Source organism: Ipomoea triloba, chromosome 13, assembly GCF_003576645.1.
Source record: "Ipomoea triloba cultivar NCNSP0323 chromosome 13, ASM357664v1".
NCBI lineage: Eukaryota > Viridiplantae > Streptophyta > Magnoliopsida > Solanales > Convolvulaceae > Ipomoea > Ipomoea triloba.
The window spans coordinates 2,737,874-2,758,158 of record NC_044928.1 but is presented as its reverse complement, the minus strand read 5'-3'; the positions used below and the strand labels follow the sequence as shown (position 1 = coordinate 2,758,158).

The 20,285-nt window shown below is 34.7% G+C and overlaps 3 protein-coding genes across 3 annotated transcripts; all 3 read left to right on the top strand.

Annotated features, from left to right (window-relative positions):
* The first annotated feature begins 667 nt into the window (after positions 1-667).
* Positions 668-1,488, top strand: LOC116002369. The gene is made up of 2 exons (XM_031242488.1): positions 668-1,348; positions 1,405-1,488. Exons 1-2 carry the CDS (start codon positions 668-670, stop codon positions 1,486-1,488), a joined length of 765 nt encoding a protein of 254 aa, XP_031098348.1.
* Positions 1,489-2,823: 1,335 nt separating this feature from the next.
* Positions 2,824-8,326, top strand: LOC116002368 (putative late blight resistance protein homolog R1B-23). The gene is made up of 5 exons (XM_031242487.1): positions 2,824-5,424; positions 5,770-5,838; positions 7,110-7,277; positions 7,969-8,090; positions 8,197-8,326. Exons 1-5 carry the CDS (start codon positions 2,824-2,826, stop codon positions 8,324-8,326), a joined length of 3,090 nt encoding a protein of 1,029 aa, XP_031098347.1.
* Positions 8,327-9,488: 1,162 nt separating this feature from the next.
* On the top strand, positions 9,489-12,122 carry LOC116002367 (putative late blight resistance protein homolog R1B-23). Its single transcript, XM_031242486.1, has one exon. The coding sequence runs from the start codon at positions 9,489-9,491 to the stop codon at positions 12,120-12,122; it is 2,634 nt and encodes an 877-aa protein (XP_031098346.1).
* Positions 12,123-20,285: the final 8,163 nt, after the last annotated feature.

Genomic DNA, 20,285 nt, shown 5'->3' with positions numbered 1-20,285 from the left:
TATGCATACCCAAGAGGTTTGGAGGCTTGGGTTTTAAAGATCTACCTCCTTTCAATTTGGCTATGTTAGGAAAGCAGGCTTGGCATTTTCTAACTATACCTGACTCTTTGGTTGCTAAAATATATAAGGCACGGTATTATCCTAGAACCTCTTTTATTGAAGCAACTGTTGGCAGTTCTACAAGCTTCTGTTGGCGCAGTATCATGGCTGCTCATGACATAATTTGCAGTGGTGTGAGACGCAGAATTGGGGATGGGAAGTCTACTCTAATTTGGGGACATCTTTGGTTACCTGATGACCCAGCTCCAATTGTTCAAACACCTATGCGTGCACAACTCAGTGGTTCATATGTGTCTGGCTTAATTGATACTGACAATGGCACCTGGGACCTCTCCATTCTCAATATATTTTCAACCCGGTGGATGTCCAGCGCATCAGCAGGGTCCCAATCTCGCTAGACTATGAGGATGTGTGGTTTTTTGCATAATGACCCAAGGGGCTGTTATTCTGTGAAGTATGGTTATAGGGCAGTCATGGGTGAATTCAATGGATCGAAGGTGGATTTGATAAATGGAGTTCCCTATGGAAAATTAAAGTTCCTCCCAAATGGAAAACCTTTCTCTGGAGAGCTTTAACAGACTCTCTACCAGTCACCACTAACTTGTTTATGAAGAGGGTAGATGTAGACCCAACATGTCCTAAGTGTGGTGTAGATCATGAGAATGTTTTACATGCATTGGTTTCGTGCGCTTATTCCCAACTAGTTTGGTGTGAATTCAATTTACCTACTGCACCTTCTGTTGGAATGTCTTTTAGCATGTGGTTCTCAAATATTTTGCATACCTTTTCTGAAGGAGACATTACACGCACGGTTGCGGCATTATATTACACGTGGCGCGCAAGGAATCAGGCTGTCTGGGATGGTCTTCTACCACTGCCAAGGAGAGTGAAATACTCAGCAGAGGCTGCGCTCCAGGCATGGATGGCAGTCCATTACGGCAATTCCATTATACCCGAGAGTTCGAACGTCACAAGCAACATCTCAGAGCATGTGCAGTCGGTGTGGCCAAGGTGTTACTTCGATGCAGGGTACTGTGCAACCACGCGGAAGGTGTCCTACGGGGCGGTTCTACTCACGGCACAAGGGGGCTTCTTAGCAGCGTGTGCTGGACCGCTACCGGACTGCTATTCACCTTTAATGGCGGAGGCAGAGGCTTGTAAACAGATCCTTCCATGGCTGCGGGATAAGGGGCTGGAGTCGGTGGAGATTTACACAGATTGTTCGCAATTACGATCACAGTTGCAGCACGGGAGTTCGATTCGCTCTCATGCAGGTTATGCTATCCAGGCAAGCAGGACTTTTATGTTATTATTTCATAGTTGTGTGGTTAAATTAGTTCCTAGATCACAGAATGTCGTAGCACATACTCTTGCCGCATTGGCTTTTTGGCATTTAGGTTTTATGTACTGGGACTCTGTCCCGCCTGACTCTAAAAAAAGTCAACCTGGGTTCTTGGATTTATTTTTACAATAATTACAATTAAATAATTTCTCCATTTTTCTACATTTATTTTACTAATAATATAATTAAATAATTCATATTACATATTATTTTTCGAAGATAATTGAAGACAAAAGAGTCATATAATTTAAAATTAAATAAATGTATACTTTCAAATATTAGAATTATTTATAATTTTATTTTTAATTTTATTATCTAAATATATAATAAATAAATTTTATACTTGCATCGCATATTCGCATGGGTAATTTACTAATATTAATTATAGTTCGAAGTTTGGGTTGACATTTGCACTTGTACCAATTCATTGAGACATTTTTTTATAATGATGCGTCCTATAATTTATAGAGCCGATTCAATATTAAATAGTTAATTTAATATATCAGAAAAATTAAATATTATTGTATGTTTTATATTGGTATAAAACAACTTGAATTAATATAAATATAATCATATTATGAGTGAAAGTAATTTTAAAAAAAATTTTGCAATTTTAATAATAATTAGGCCATATTTAATTTGTATTATTATTAGAAGCCCAGAATTATAGGGGAAAGAGTCAAGAAATATCGAAAATTATACCATGAATTACGGTGTACATTGCATTCTGCATTACTGTATTTTGGCCAAAAAATTATCTTCATCTTTGGTACATACAATTGACACATTTTGTATTTGCAATTAGTCGTTTATGTATTTGTAAATAAATTGAAGGCACATCGATCACATGTTAATTATATATACACATAACGCGATAACTACAAACACATAAATGGTTAACTGCAGGTACATAATATGTTAACTACAAACATATAACATGTTAAACATCTTTTTTTTGAAAGATTAAACATCTTCTTATTTTTCTGTAGTTAATATATTTTTTACCTGCAGTTAACCGTTAATGTGTCTGTAGTTATCATATTATGTGTCTATAATGACCATGTTATGTGGCTTCAATTTGTTTACATGTACAGAAACATTTAACTGCAGGTACAACAAATGTTATTTACACAATTTTTGAATTTTTAATGCTTCAATTGCACACTTTTTCTATTCGATGGTTCAATTGCACAATGTATAAAAAGTTCAGTAGTCTATTTGACATTTTTTTCTAAAATATATAATTGATGGGTACGGTTAAGGCATAAAACATGTGTAAGAGTGAGAGATAATTTAGAATAAATATATAATTTAAGACTTTTTAATTTATATATCAACTAGCATCCCATATTGCAATTGCTCGCACTCTTATAAATCAAGCAGATCTATCAGACTTAAGAGAGAGAAACATACAGAGAGAGATGGCTTGTGTTGCATTGACTTCTCTCATGGCTACCATTAAGCTTGAATTTTTGCAACCCAACCAAAGAGTGTCTCTTCTTCCTGATGATGAAAAACCATTGAAATCTCTGCTTCAGAAGCTTTCTTATATGGAAGGCTTTGTGAAGAAGGAATACAAAAACGCTGTGGGTGGTGCTCCAATCCGACGACATCTGCTAAGCAAAATCAGAGACTTTGCACTCAAAGCTGAAGATGCCATCGAAATACAACTCACAAGCATCCTTCAACTTCAACAAAAAGCTCATCTCAGCTTGCAAGAAGTAGCAAAGGAGGCAGAAGAGTTGCTGAAGCTTATCAACCTTCCGTTGATTGGTTGGTCAGAAGCTGCAGCTTCTTCGCACCCTCACAACATTGCGTCTTCGGGTGGATCCTTGCAATGCTCTCCACAGTTTGAGGATATAATAATGCTTTGTGGTGACTATTTCCTTCAATTGAGAAGGGATCTTTTGCTTCATATGTTATTTCCAGAACGAAGTGTACTCACAATTGTTGGAGCCCCAGGCATTGGAAAGACTACTTTATGTAAAAAACTGTATACAGACAATAAGTTTGTATCACGTTTCGACATTCAAGCTTGGATTACTATTCCGCCAAGATACAATGGGAATGTGCGACAACTCCTGTGCCACCTTATTCAATCAATGAGGCCAACCCTCAACGAAGCAATTGACATGCTGCAGGGAAGCACTGTTTCTCAACTAAAACACCAACTGCACAAACACTTGAAGAAAGGCAAAAGATATTTCATTGTTTTGGATGATGTCCCTAACACTCTGCTTTGGGATGATATCCACCATTGTTTTCCCGATGACCCAAATGGAAGTCTGATATTGCTAACCACTATTTTCACTGATGTGGCTGAGTACATCAACGGCAATATCATGAGCCTGCCTTACCTAAGTGACAATGAGAGTTGGGTTTTATTTTCCCACAGATTATCTCTTAAACAGCATATGACATGTAAACTTGAAGAAATTGCGAAGCATCTTGTTGAGGAATGCAGAGGATTGCCGCGTTCAATTGTTACAGTTGCAGACCTTCTATCTAAATGCAACTACACATTGAAGGAATGGAAAAAGATTGAGAAAGAATTGCTGTCATTGGGAATTCTGCATAGAGATACACAACACTCAAGTAAGCTTACTAGCATTTTCAATTGTTTGCCACAACATTTAAAAGTTTGTTTTTTATATTTTGTGGTCTTTCCAAAACACATTCAAATCAATGTGAAAAAACTTATTCAGTTATGGATTGCTGAGGGGTTTGTGAAGCCACTGAAATGTCTGCCATTAGAAGATATAGGTTACATGTATTTAAGGTCTCTTAGAAGTAGAGGACTAGTCAGAACAAATGATGGGAACGATTTGAGACCAAAGACTTGTGAGATACATATTGACATGCATAGCTTTTGTGTACGAGAAGCTCAAAAAGAAGGTCTTTTATGTGCAGTAAATACTCAACAGTGTATTGGATGGTCATTAGACATACTCGCAAATTCATGTCGCTGGTTAAGTTTGCGCTCACATAGTTTAGACTATCATGTGTTGTTTAGTTCAAATATTCCTCGCTCACTTTTCATCTTTCAGGGAGGTTTTGAAAGGTTTATACCCTTCAAACATTTACGAATTTTAGATTTGAGTGAATCTCTGATACTCAAAAGAGTGTCATTATTGCCCTTGAGGAATTTAGTTTTTTTAAGATATCTTTCCATACCACAGTGGTTTGAGAGTTTTGATGATGCAGTATCAAGTAATTCAAATTTGCAAACACTCACTGTTTCTGGCACTGGTGAATCAACATTTGGAGCACGTACTCTTCATTTTTTGCCATCAAAAATCTGGGAGCTGCAACATTTAAGGCATCTCCAACTTGGGGATATGTATATGATAGATCCTCCAAACATGGTTATAGAGCATTTGCAAACATTAGTTTGTGCAATGCCAATTTATTTCAGGAAAAAAGAAGTGTATTGCAAGTTTCCAAGCATAAGAAAACTGAAAGTTGTGTATAAAGATATCTTAGTCCCTGGTTGCAGCGGTGGGCGATGTTGCATAAATCCTATAATCATTTTGGAGAATTTTGAGGATTTATTGATGTTGGAGACTCTAACGGTTATTGTTCCAGTTGGTAGTATAACTCTTTTAGAGCGGGTTGGTTTTCCTACAAATTTGGAGAAGTTGAGGTTGAGTGGGACTAATTTTGCAGTGAAAGTTTTAACAGTAATTGGGCAGTTACCGAAGCTTAAGGTGCTGAAACTAGAGAATGCTTTTTATGGCAGAGTGTGGGAAATGGTTGAAGGAGGTTTCCCTGAATTAAAAGAGTTGGAGGTTGAAGCCGTAAATCTTGAGCGATGGGTGACCCATACTAATACTCATCATTTCCCAAAGATCGAGAAGATATTCTTTAAACGTTGTTATTCTCTAAAAGATATCTCTCTTTTAAGTGCAATACAGCACCCGGTGTTGTCAATTAAGTTGGAGCAATGTCCTCCTTCTGTTTTCACTTCTGTGAAGAGGTATAACAGAGTACTTTGCATTATTGTTGACGGCGAGACTTTTTGGGTATGTTCCATCTGTTTCTCTTTCATTGTCTTTAGTATTTTTTTTTCTCACCTGATTTCATGTTCTTGGTTCTGTTTTCCATTATTGATCCAATTGCTATGATAAATTACAGAACATAAAATAGAAGAATTAGAAAAAAGCAAAAGAAGAAGAAGACAACGACCAGGCGAGGCTTAATTTAATATACACACACTTGTTTGCTTGTTTAATTTAGTATTTATATTTGGCCTGCTCATTATATATATATATATATATATATTATTTTGGATGATTTTTATGATATTTGTTTGGGTGGTTTGCAAATATCAAGGGATGACTAAAAAATGTACTCCATAATAATATCAGGAGGAGGAAGAAGAAGAGGAAGAAGGGCAGTACACAGATAAGGAAGAGTCCGAAGAAGAAGGATATGATGTATGACCTGAGGCATGAGGCTATCCTAGCTACATATGGCTTTGCCTTGCATTTTCAATTTAGAATTCTCCACTTTTTGGTTATATATATTTGAACTTTTAAGTCATTGTCTTTCATTTGCTAAGGCAAATTAACTTTTCTCATATTATCTACTTCGTATCAATCTTAACTATGAGAGTATCAATGATTCATTTTTGTTTACACTTTCTTTTTTGTTGCAACCCTTGAAGAAGTTTGTAAAAATTTTTAAAAAAAACAAATGTTCTCCCAAATTTGTTGTATATGCATCTCTTGTAGTGTAATGAACCCCTTTTTACCATTTCAATTAATTGGTAGTCATGTGATCCAATCATGATAGTGGAGACATTGATTCTTTGAACAAAAAAGATTGAAAAGATATAGAATAGAACTACATTGTAAAAAATCTTGAATATTTTAAAAAAAAATTATTGTATGTGCATCTCCCCAACTTCAAAAAGTATTTTGAGTGCTTTACAATATTGAATAGTGATTGTCCCCGAAGCATTTTATGTGTGTTGAGATCACTACACTAGCTACCAACGCAATTAGAATACTTATTTTTTTTGTTTTAAACACATAGATTCGACTTAACCTGCATTTGCAAAATTTAACTCTACTACCGTACTATTGTATTAGTATTCAACTTATTAATTCTCTCAACTTGCTAAGTTGAATAACTTAGAGTAAACAGCATTCTGCCTACCTTTGCAACCAATTGATAGACTAGCTCGAATATTGAGATTTATACCAACTCGTGTATACTTAGCGCAATGTCCTAGAGGTCTTTCTTAATATAAATAATGATTTAATACTTGATAGATGTTAAAATCACATCTTATCAACTGTTATTGTTGTATATTTATAGAATAATCAATAGTAATCTTATAAGTGTACTTATATGTTTGTAACCCAATGGGAAAAGTTGTTATGATAGATGTTTGATTTCAAGATTGTCATCTGCAACTTAATTGGGGTGATGTGTCAATTGATTTAATCAACTAGACATGCAGGATTTTGATATGATCTTAGGAATGGACTGACTATCCAAAAACTAGGCCTATATTGATTGCACTTGTAGAAAAGTGGTATTTCAAATTCCTAGACAATCTATCTTTACTTTGGAACACTTTCCTAGAAGTGGAGTGTTGGTGTCGAAAGTGCTATTGAAAGTAATTTCTGGATTGAAGGCTAAGAAAGAATCGAGAAAAGGGTGTAGCGGTTTCTTGGCTTATGTAATAAATACCCACTAGAAAGAAGTTGAGTTAGATGATATCCAAGTAGTTAAGGAATTTTCGGATGTGTTCCCAGAGCATTTACCTAGATCACCTCCAAATAGGGAAAGTGAGTTCGAAATAGAGGTTGTTCTCAGAACTACTCCAATCTCAAAGGCCCTTTCCGCATGGCACCATCTGAGCTATGTGAGTTAAAGGTGTAATTACAAGAATTGCTTGATATGAGATTTATTAGACCTAGTGTATCTTTTTGGGGTGCACTAGTGTTGCAATTGTGTATTGACTATTGAGAATTGAATAAAGTTACTGTCAAGAACAAGTATCCTCTACATCACATAGATGATTTATTTAATTTGACCAGTTGCAAGGTGCTAAATACTTCTCAAAAATTGATTTGAGATCAGGGTATCATCAATTGACTTTTGAAACTAGGAGAAGACTTAGTCCTAGTATTGGAGCATATCATAGATTTTTGGTTATTTGGATATTCCCTTCGACCCTTTGTATTTCTAGTAAACCATTGTGCTTGGTTTTGGTGTTTGTGATGCATTTTCGACATACTACTCTTGATTGTAAATATTCAATAGTGGTGAATTGATGAGTTTTTGGGAAGAACTAGTTCTTTGTTGTGGAATTATTATGTATTCAAGTGTTGTTATGAAGGTTTCAAGAGGTATGTATGGTTAGGCTTCGTATTGTTACAGGTTTTCACGTAACGATGCGGCCGGGTCATGTCCTATAAGTGGGGCGTGACAATTTTTTAGAAGGAGCTGATGAGAACGTCATAGAGAAATACAGTTCCAAGAGTGATATATTGGTGTTTTCTTTTCTGCTACATGCTGGTTCCTCATGATGTTATTCTTTTCTTATGTTGTAGCTTGTCCAACTGGCCTATCAATCCATGCTGGGATGTGAACGATCTAAGGCTATGGAAAAATTCAAAGAAATGTTCGATAATGTATTGAGTGAAGGGAAGGTCTTTGTTGTGGCTACTTCTGAGTGCAGTGAGTCTTGTTTTAAAATTGATCAGTTCCACAATGTTTTAAAATTCTTTCATCACCTATAATTGACTCTGAAACTTGTGCTGATGAGTACTACATTGCAGGTTGAAAGACTTTGTGTTTGGCAGAAGAATTTTTCACTCCTTAGACTATGATGGTGAATTTGCAATTCCCTTGGGAGAAGATGGAAACATTGCTTCATTGAAGGCTACTTTCGAAGCTTTGACTGGGTGAATCAAATGCCTCTAGTTCCTCAGCTCCTGCATCTTGCTCAGCTTCGTGTATTCATTCATTGTGTTGTATTAATTGTCATGCATCCTGCATTGCATCTGCTCAGCTTGTGTATTTAAAGAATAGTGTTTTGTGATTGCAAATATTATTTGACAAATATTAGTTACAATTTATTTTCTTTCCAATTAAATGTGTACATAGAGTTTATTTGTGATTGCAATACGTATTTGAATATAAAGATTTTTGAAAAAAAAAACATAATTAAATGATAATTATAAAAACATAATAATGTAATTATAAAACATTTAGCGACACTTAAATAACCGCCTCTAATATTTTAAAAAATAAATAAAGATAAATATTTAGCGACACTTAATAACCGCCGCCATTAGAATTTTTAAAAATAAATAAAGAAAAATATTTAGCGACACTTAATAACCGCCACTAAGATTTAAATGAACAAATAAATAGATATATTTAAATGAACATTAATAACCGCAAAAGTAAAATACATCACTTTTAGAGGCGGTTATTAAAATCGCCCCTAAATGCAATGCTGGTCAAGAATTCTCACACTTGTCTAAAACCGCATCTAAATCTTTCGCGATACAGTATTTAGACATGGTTGAAGAACCGCCTCTAAACAATTTAGTGGCGGTCGTAAACTGCCTCTAAATAATAAATTAACCGTTGCTCAATAACTTTTTCGGTGTAGTGTTCACTCCTCTCATTGCAATAATTCAGCTTGAGTTTTTTAGTGTAAGAAAAACCAATGAAATTGAGGAATATAATATATATAATTTCACCTCCTTCAATTTTTGTTTATTGGAGATTTTTGTATTCTGTATCGCATGTGCTGTATATGTGCTTCCTCGAGCACCTAATTTTGTACCGTGCATTGCATGTGCTTCTAACTAGTAAACAAAGAAAGAGTAATAAATTAATATATATTAGCTAGTTTTCACTTTATATTAAAATATATAATTGATGGGTTAAGGCATAAAACATGTGCAAGAGTACAGTGAGATAACTTTAGAAAAATAAAATAATTTTATGCAGAGAAGAAAGGACTACGCACGCAGTTGCTGCCATTATTGAGGATTGCCTTCTTCTTCCACTTCTACATTCCTTTCATACTCAAACTCAGAATTGAAGTTGCAGAGAGATGGGTTGTGTTGCATTATCTTCTCTCATGACTACCATTGAACTTGAATTTTTGCATCCCAACCACAGAGTGTCTCTTGTTGATGATGATGAGAAGCCATTGAAATCTGTGTTAGAGAAGCTTTCTTCATTGGAAGCCTTTCTGAAGAAGGAATACAGCAAGGGTGGTGCTCCAACCCCAGATCTGCAAATCAAAATCAGAGACTTTGCACTCAAAGCTGAAGATGCCATCGAAATACAATTGACAAACATCCTTCAACAAAAAGCTGATGAAGGGGAACTCCAACTCCATCAAACCTTGCAACAAGTAGCAAAGGATGCGGATGAGTTGTTGAACATTATCAACAACACTGAAGTTGAAGACATCATTGCGGCCTCAGGTGGATCCATATCCTTGCAATGCTCTCCACAGTTTGATGAGGACATAATAATGGTTGGTTATGTAAACTGTTACTTTGAATTCTTGAGGGGTGAATTACTCGGCAATAAACATTTCTCAGATTCAACAAGAATGGTATTCTCAATTGCTGGAGTCCCAGGCATTGGAAAGACTACTTTATGTAAAAAAGTATATACAGACAATGCCGTTGTATCACATTTCGACATTCAAGCTTGGATTACTATTCCGCCAACATACAATGGGAATGTGCAACAACTACTCTGCCACCTTCTTCAATCAATGAGTCCAACCCCCCTCAATCACATGCTACAGGGAAGCACTGTTTCTCAACTAAAAGACCAACTGCACAAACACTTGAAATGCAAAAGATATTTCATTGTTTTGGATGATGTCCCTAACACTCTGCTTTGGGATGATATCCACCAATGTTTTCCTGATGACTCAAATGGAAGTCGGATATTGCTAACCACTCTTTTCACTGATGTGGCTAAGTATATCAGCAAACATTGTGATTTCTTCGAGAGCATCCCTTACCTAACTGACTATGAGAGTTGGGATCTATTTACCCAGAGATTTTCTCTTAAACAGCATATGGCACCTAAATTTGAAGAAATTGCAAAGCATCTTGTTGAGGAATGCAGAGGATTGCCGCGCTCAATTGTTACAGTTGCAGACCGTCTATCTAAATGCAACTACACATTGAAGGAATGGAAGAAGATTGAGAAAGAATTACTGTCATTGGGAATTCTACATAGAGATACAAAACACTCAAGTAAGCTTACCCACATTTACAGTCGTTTACCACAACATTTAAAAGTTTGTTTCTTATATTTTGTGGTATTTCCAAAACATAGTGAAATCAATGCGAAAAGGCTTATTAAGTTATGGGTTGCTGAGGGATTTGTGAAGCCAATGAGGTGTCTGCCATTAGAAGATATAGGTTACATGTATTTAAAGGCTCTTAGAAGTAGAGGACTAGTCAGAACAAAGGATGAGTACTATTTCAGACCAAAGACATGTGAGATACATATTGACATGCATAGCTTTTGCGTCCGAGAAGCACAAAAAGAAGGTCTTTTATGTGCAGCAAATACTCAGCAATGTATTGGATGGTCATCAGACATACTTGCAAATTCATGTCGCTGGTTAAGTTTACGCTCACATAGTTTGGACTATCATGTGTTGTTTAGTTCAAATATCCCTCGCTCCCTTTTCGTCTTTCAGGGACGTTTTGAAAAGTTTATACCTTTCAAACATTTAAGAATTTTAGATTTGAGTGAATCTTTAATACTCAAAAGAGTGTCATTATTGCCCTTAAGGAATTTAGTTTTTTTAAGATATCTTTCCATACCACAGCGGTTTGAGAGTTTTGATGAGGTAGTATCAAGTAATTCAAATTTGCAAACACTTATTGTTTCTGGCATTGATGAATCAACACTTGAAGCACGTACTCTTCATTTGCCATCCAAAATTTGGGAGCTGCAACATTTAAGGCATCTCAAACTTGGGGATATGTATATGATAAATCCTCCAAACATGGTCAAAGAGCATTTGCAAACATTAGTTTGTGCAATGCCAATTCATTTCAGGAAAAAAGAAGTGTATTATTGCAGGTTTCCAAGCATAAGAAAACTGCAAGTTGAGTATAAAGACATCTTAGTGCCTGGTTGTAGCGGTGGGCAATGTTGCAGAAATCCTGTCATCATTCTGGAGAATTTTGAGGATTTAGTGAGGTTAGAGACTCTAACGGTTATGGTTCCAGTTGGTAGTATAACCTTGTTAGAGCGGCTTGGTTTTCCTGCAAAATTGAAGGAGTTGAGGTTGAGTGGGACTAATTTTCCAGTGAAAGTTTTAACTGTAATTGGGCAGTTACCGAAGCTTAAGGTGCTGAAACTGGAGAATGCTTTCTACGGCAGAGTGTGGGAAGTGGTTGAAGGAGGATTCCCAAAATTAACAAAATTGGAGGTTGAAAGCACAAGTCTTGAGCGATGGGTGGCCAATACTACTCATCCTTTCCCAAACCTGGAGTACATATTCTTAAAACGTTGTTATTCTCTTATTTCTCTACAAAATATCCCTCTTCTAAGTGCAATAATGCACCGACGGTTGGGCTCAATTAAATTGGAGCAATGTCCTCATTCTGTTGCCATTTCTGCCGAGAGGTATAAAGAAGAGGTCTGGCCGCGTAACAGTATTTGGGCACCTGACGTTATTGTTGACGGCAAGGCTTTGTAATTTGGGTATTTTAGTTCCATCTGTTTCTCTTTCATTCTTTTTTGTTTATTTTCTTTGCAAAATCTGTTTAATATTTCTTTTTCTCACCTGGTGTATGTCATGTTCTTGGTTCCGTTTTCCATTATTGATCCAATTGCTATGCGAGGCTTAATTTAATATACACACTTGTTTGCATGTTTAGTATTCATATTTGGCCTGCCCATTATACATATATATATATATATATATATATAGGGTCATAATCAGGTGTGACCGTTCCTTCCCGTGTTATCGGTGCGGTTTACACCACTCAATGTTAAGAAATACACCACACAAATATGCACTATTAGGTACAAATCACTAAAAACACGCCACTACGTATGAAAAAATACACCCACACAATGTTCAGAATGCACAATTAGAAATAGGGGAGTTATGAGGTTTTAATGCATTTTCATTGTGGTGCATTTCTTAACATTGAGTAGTGTAAATCGAACGGCCACACGGGAAGGCGCGGCCACATTTGAACAAATTTCTATATATATATATATATATATATATATATATATATATATTCATTTTGGATGATTTTATGATATTTGTCCGGTTGGTTTGCAAATATGAAGGGACTAAAAAATGTACTCCCTAATAATATCAGGAAGAAGAAGAAGAAGGATATGATGTATGAGGCTATCCTAGCTGCATATGCCTTTGCCTTCCATTTCCAAAGAGTGAAACTGCGCCATGCTGATTATTACCAGTTCTACCGATTCCAATCTTCTTCCGCCTCTTGTTTTTTCCTTCCGTTTCCTCGAGGTGTTACAGCCGAGCTTCAATTTTTCATCATTCTGTAAACGCCGAAGAGGTAATCTCAAAGTCCCATACTGAAAATTATTAAATTAAAAAGAAGCTTTTAAAAGTCGAGTGTAGTGTGATGATAAATGATTATATATAACGTTGAAAAGTCGGTCTGTTTTTGTTTTGTTTCTGCCATTTGGACTTCACATCAAGTGTTTGAGTTTTTTTAACTGCGTTCCAGTGGATGTTAGTGCTTAATTTGAATAGTATTCTAACAATTATTGATTTTCTTTTCTGATTTTTACTACGGCTGGTTGTGCTATTATTTTATACAAATTGCTACCCTGAAAAAGTATATGGGCAACTAACAAGTGCTTTTATGGAGTTAATTTTGGACACTAATCTAGTCTGTGTTTTCTGTTTGATTGATTGATTTTTTTTTTAATTTGATTCAATTTCCATATATACCCACCTGGAAAAAGAATATATCCGAACTAAGGGGGGTGCATTCAATCATGACTTTTATAGAATTTTAAAGACTTTTATAAACTTTAAGAGTTTGGAGGTATTCAATTCAAACTTTTAGAGAGTATTTAAAAGTCATGCGATATTCGATCAAGATTTTTAAAGAGTTTTTAAAAGTCATGTGGTATTCAATTAAAACTTTTAAAGAATCTTTAAAAGTCATGTGGTATTCAAAAAGTTATGAATTTGTAATGACTTTTTAACTTTAGAACTTCTGTAGACTTTTATATACTTTTCCTTCTCAAATATAAATAGTTGAAATCCAACCCCCAACCCCAAGATTTCAAAATTTTCTTTAAAACTTTTAAAGAAGGTTTTTTTTTTTCTTTCTCTCTCTCTATTTAAACTCTAATTTTTTCTCCTTATTTAAAATTTTAAACTTTATAAACCTTATACCTAAATTCAATAAATTATTTTTTCTTCATTATCCTATATTTTCTACATACCTAAACTCTACCAATTTTTTTCTCTCCTAAACTTTACAATCTTCCTCTAAAAATTCAAAATAATATTATTTTTATTTCATTGTTGCTTGTATATTTTGATTTTTTTTTCTATGAACTTTTTATCCCTAACTTCTAAACTTTTTCTCCTAAACACATGAACAGAGTAAATTTTTTTTATCTATCACCATCAATTTTTACTATATGTTTCATAATATTCATATGTTTATTCGTAATATATTTTTTCTTTTTTCTTTTTAACAACATGCTATTACGAATAGTGAACTATTGTTCGCAATAGCAATTTGAGGCTACAAAGAGAAGCTCATTGTTGTTGTTAGCAGTCTCATATTGTTATTGCAAATAATAGCTCTTTGTTTGATACCTAACAGTATATCAAATATAATTTTTATATATATTATTAATTTTTTTTATGCAACTTGTAATTATATTTTTTTAAAATATTAATTTCTCAAGAAAAAGTAATTATATTTCTAAATATTTTATTTGAACAATTCTATAACTATAAATTTTAGTATTTAATATTGTTATGAATTGCTAATGAAAGTTTGTAAGGATGTATTCAATTTAGAATTTTAATGATTTTTGTAGACTTTTTAAAATAAAAAAGTTGATAAAAGTTTATGCAAGTTTTTTATACAGACTTTTATAGAGTTTTACAAAGTTTTAAAATGTTTTGAACGACTCTATGAAAATCAATAAAAGTTTATTAAAATCTATCATTTTAAAAGTTTTTAAAAATCTACAAAAGTAATGATTGAATACACCCCTTTAAGTGTCTCTACTCAGATAATTTTTATTTATTTAATTTTTTTTTAGGAGGTTGGTGCGGGGGCAATGGGTATCTAAGTTTTTTTTTTTTTTTTTTTTTTTGGGTGAAAATGGGTATTTAAGTTTAAAGCTTTTAGCTTTTACACGTTTTCTTCTACAACATGGATTGTGTTGTGCACCCATAAGTTCAAAACTTTGTTAACTAATTAAAGTATCAGATTGCATTTGTTGACACTAAAAATTTGTTAATTTTGATTATTTTTTATATTAGTAATTTAAATAAATTTTAGATAATATTGATATTATCTAATTTGTTAAATTAGATAATATCAAAAGAGTTTGAATTTATCAAAACTCTTCTATCCTACAACTATAAATAGGGCCTCTCATTTCTATGTATTCATCCTAGGAAAAATCATAGAAATAGCTTTGAAGCTTATTTAGAGAATTAGAATCATGATCATGAAAATAAAAGCCCCATGATCCTAAATGTAAAAGTTCTTCCTTGAAAATCATGCCTATCATGTTGATCCAAAACTCCTGAAGATCAAGCCATTTGAAATCTGGAGACCCTTCAAAAGAACAAGCATATAAGTTCTTCTTTGAAGATCAAGCCACTAGAAATCCGGAGGCCCTTCAATGGAGTGTTCAAGGCATCAAGTGGAGAATCAGAGGACCATATATCCAGAGATTGTACCCACACCCCATATTGATATATACATGTAACAGAATTTTGAATCCCATATATATATATTCAAATTTCTTTGTTCACAAATTGGCACGCCCAGTGGGACAGCTCTGCCTCTCATATCTTCATAGGCACCGATATGGGGGCAAACCCTATATGAAATTTGAAATGGAGGAAGTTAATGATACTCCTTGGCACGAGTTAAAACGACCTCATATCGATCAAGGCTCCATGGCACGAGTAGAAACGGCCTCATATCATGCTCCTTGGCACGAGTCAAAACGGCCTCATATCGATCAAGGCTCCTTGGCACGAGTAGAAACGGCCTCATATCATGCTCCTTGGCACGAGTCAAAACGGCCTTATATCTTTAATTGTAGTGTCGAGACTTCCTTGCACTACATACTTTCGGTGGTATATGTTCTCAAGTGGTGTACAAGAAAGTCTCGAGGGGGCATTTGTTGACACTAAAAATTTGTTAATTTTGATTATTTTTTATATTAGTAATTTAAATAGATTTTGGATAATATTGATAATCTCTAATTTGTTAAATTAGATTATATCAAAAGAGTTTGAATTTATCAAAACTCTTCTATCGTACAACTATAAATAGGGCCTCTCATTTCTATGTATTCATCCTAGGAAAAATCATAGAAATAGCTTTGAAGCTTATTTAGAGAATTAGAATCATGATCATGAAAATAAAAGCCCCATGATCCTAAATGTAAAAGTTCTTCCTTGAAAATCATGCCTATCATGTTGATCCAAAACTCCTGAAGATCAAGCCATTTGAAATCTGGAGACCCTTCAAAAGAACAAGCATATAAGTTCTTCTTTGAAGATCAAGCCACTAGAAATCCGGAGGCCCTTCAATGGAGTGTTCAAGGCATCAAGTGGAGAATCAGAGGACCATATATCCAGAGATTGTACCCACACCCCATATTGATATATACATGTAACAGAATTTTGAATCCCATATATATATATTCAAATTTCTTTGTTCACAAATTGGCACGCCCAGTGGGACAGCTCTGCCTCTCATATCTTCATAGGCACCGATATGGGGGCAAACCCTATATGAAATTTGAAATGGAGGAAGTTAATGATACTCCTTGGCACGAGTTAAAACGACCTCATATCGATCAAGGCTCCATGGCACGAGTAGAAACGGCCTCATATCATGCTCCTTGGCACGAGTCAAAACGGCCTCATATCGATCAAGGCTCCTTGGCACGAGTAGAAACGGCCTCATATCATGCTCCTTGGCACGAGTCAAAACGGCCTTATATCTTTAATTGTAGTGTCGAGACTTCCTTGCACTACATACTTTCGGTGGTATATGTTCTCAAGTGGTGTACAAGAAAGTCTCGAGGGGGCATTTGTTGACACTAAAAATTTGTTAATTTTGATTATTTTTTATATTAGTAATTTAAATAGATTTTGGATAATATTGATAATCTCTAATTTGTTAAATTAGATTATATCAAAAGAGTTTGAATTTATCAAAACTCTTCTATCGTACAACTATAAATAGGGCCTCTCATTTCTATGTATTCATCCTAGGAAAAATCATAGAAATAGCTTTGAAGCTTATTTAGAGAATTAGAATCATGATCATGAAAATAAAAGCCCCATGATCCTAAATGTAAAAGTTCTTCCTTGAAAATCATGCCTATCATGTTGATCCAAAACTCCTGAAGATCAAGCCATTTGAAATCTGGAGACCCTTCAAAAGAACAAGCATATAAGTTCTTCTTTGAAGATCAAGCCACTAGAAATCCGGAGGCCCTTCAATGGAGTGTTCAAGGCATCAAGTGGAGAATCAGAGGACCATATATCCAGAGATTGTACCCACACCCCATATTGATATATACATGTAACAGAATTTTGAATCCCATATATATATATTCAAATTTCTTTGTTCACAAATTGGCACGCCCAGTGGGACAGCTCTGCCTCTCATATCTTCATAGGCACCGATATGGGGGCAAACCCTATATGAAATTTGAAATGGAGGAAGTTAATGATACTCCTTGGCACGAGTTAAAACGACCTCATATCGATCAAGGCTCCATGGCACGAGTAGAAACGGCCTCATATCATGCTCCTTGGCACGAGTCAAAACGGCCTCATATCGATCAAGGCTCCTTGGCACGAGTAGAAACGGCCTCATATCATGCTCCTTGGCACGAGTCAAAACGGCCTTATATCTTTAATTGTAGTGTCGAGACTTCCTTGCACTACATACTTTCGGTGGTATATGTTCTCAAGTGGTGTACAAGAAAGTCTCGAGGGGGCATTTGTTGACACTAAAAATTTGTTAATTTTGATTATTTTTTATATTAGTAATTTAAATAGATTTTGGATAATATTGATAATCTCTAATTTGTTAAATTAGATTATATCAAAAGAGTTTGAATTTATCAAAACTCTTCTATCGTACAACTATAAATAGGGCCTCTCATTTCTATGTATTCATCCTAGGAAAAATCATAGAAATAGCTTTGAAGCTTATTTAGAGAATTAGAATCATGATCATGAAAATAAAAGCCCCATGATCCTAAATGTAAAAGTTCTTCCTTGAAAATCATGCCTATCATGTTGATCCAAAACTCCTGAAGATCAAGCCATTTGAAATCCGGAGGACCTTCAAAAGAACAAGCATATAAGTTCTTCTTTGAAGATCAAACCACTAGAAATCCGGAGGCCCTTCAATGGAGTGTTCAAGGCATCAAGTGGAGAATCAGAGGACCATATATCCAGAGATTGTACCCACACCCCATATTGATATATACATGTAACAGAATTTTGAATCCCATATATATATTCAAATTTCTTTGTTCACAGCATGCTATTCTAATTGTTGTAATAATCATAATGCAAAATTGATATGCATGAATAGACAACAGTTTATTAAAACCGTTGTCTTTGTGCATCCATTTCTTTTATTTAGACAATGGTTGTATTTAACCATTGTCGTTGGTGTGTTGTCTTTAAGTGCACTTGAATACACAACACTACAAAGACAACAATTTTTAAAAATCGTTGTCTTTGTGAGTTTTTTTTTTTAAAGACAACACGGTTTTATTTAGCCGTTGTCATTGGTGTGTTGTTATTAAACACATTTTAATACACAACACTTGACCACCAAGCCACTTCATCACTTTATTACTAAAAGGCTGCACCTAATATTTAAACCAAATTTCCAGGCGAACAGATTTACAAACGGGCCACCGGTTGCCTGGCCCTTCGGCTATGGCACCCCAGCAGGGCTGGGGGTCTGGGGGTGCTCCGTGAAGTGGGAAAGACCCCCCAAGTAGGGTAGGCTCAACGATGGTTCACCAAGTCAGGTCTGGTGGTCTGGCCTCCTCAAGGAAAGCGTCTTGTCTTGAAGACACACCTTAAGTCACGAAGACGGAAGACTTCCCAGGTCTAGTTGTCTGGCTTCCTCCCTCCTGTTGGCATGCATATCTAGGTTCAAATCCTAGTGGTAATATAGTTAGACTATTTTGTATATATTCATTAGTCATTCAATTATTTATTTATTTATTATTTAGGTCTCCTTTGTTTTTTGGGCTGATATTTTTGGGCTTTGTACATATCCTATTGGGCCCCAGGCCATGCCCCAATTAATAATATTATTATTTTCTTATTCCGCTCAATATTGTTATGACATTGTTTTGCAATTAGCGGTTAGTAGATTGTGTTAGCGATTAACAGATACAAAATACGCAAAATTAGATGTTTTAGATTAGTGGTTTACAATTGTCAAAAAAAAAAAAAAAGATTAATGGTTAACATGTAACCATTTAATTGAGCATATGCTAGACACGGATGGTAAAGAATCTGAGTTAATTCTAGCAATGGTCCTCCGACTATGTTGATTTTCCAAAATCGGTCCCTGACTTCTAATTTGGGCAATTTAGGTCCCTTGACTTTCAAATTCTTTCCAATGTTGGTCATTTAGTCAAATTTTGGTTAAGTTGAGGTCAAATGAAGGGATAAAATTGTTCGTTCACCTGTTTAGTGTATTATTACTCGTATTTCTCTTGTCCTATACACGGTATATATGAATATATATAATCTTAGCCAAAGTGTCAATCGAAGTCATATAATCTCAATCAAAGAGACTTCGACTGAGATTAAAGTCACCGAAAAATATTAATTGGTAAAATAATAATGATATTTTGATCATTTTACTTCTATTTTCTTTCTTTACCTTATTCCTATTCGTTGCCAGCTCCGATGAGCTCCAATCGCTTCTAAAGTTAAAGGCCTCCTCCCAGAACGCCGGAACTAGCGTGTTCAATAACTGGAATTCCGATGGTTTAGTCAGGTAGACTTTGCAGTGTGCTCATTTGAGAAGAAAGAAAATAGAAGTAAAATAACTAAAATTTACTCATTAATTTAGTTATTAATATTTTTCAGTGAGATTTGGCTGACAATTTGATCGAAGTGACTAAAATTGATAGAAATTCAATAATTAAAGTACTAAATTAATAGTTTTAAAGGTCATAAATTGCAATTAACAAGATCCAAATAGTCATTGGACCAAAATTACTCTTAATTTTTTTATTGGACATTTTTGTATTATGCATCGCATGTGCATGTGCTTCCTCGAGCACCTATTATTGAACATTTTTTTTTTATCATATCGTGCATTGCATGTGCTTCTAACTAGTAAACAAAGAAAGAGTAATATATTAATTAGCTAGTAGTCTCCACTTTATAGTAAAATATATAATGATGGGTTATTAAGACATAAAACATGTGCAAAAGTGAGATAATATTTGAATAAATTTATGATTTAAGAGTTTTAATAAATCAACTAGCCTGGGATATACGACAATGTTTGATTTGTTCAAGGTAAATAAATTTATAATTTAAGAATTTTATACATCAATTAACACTTTATTTACGACAATGTTTGATATACGC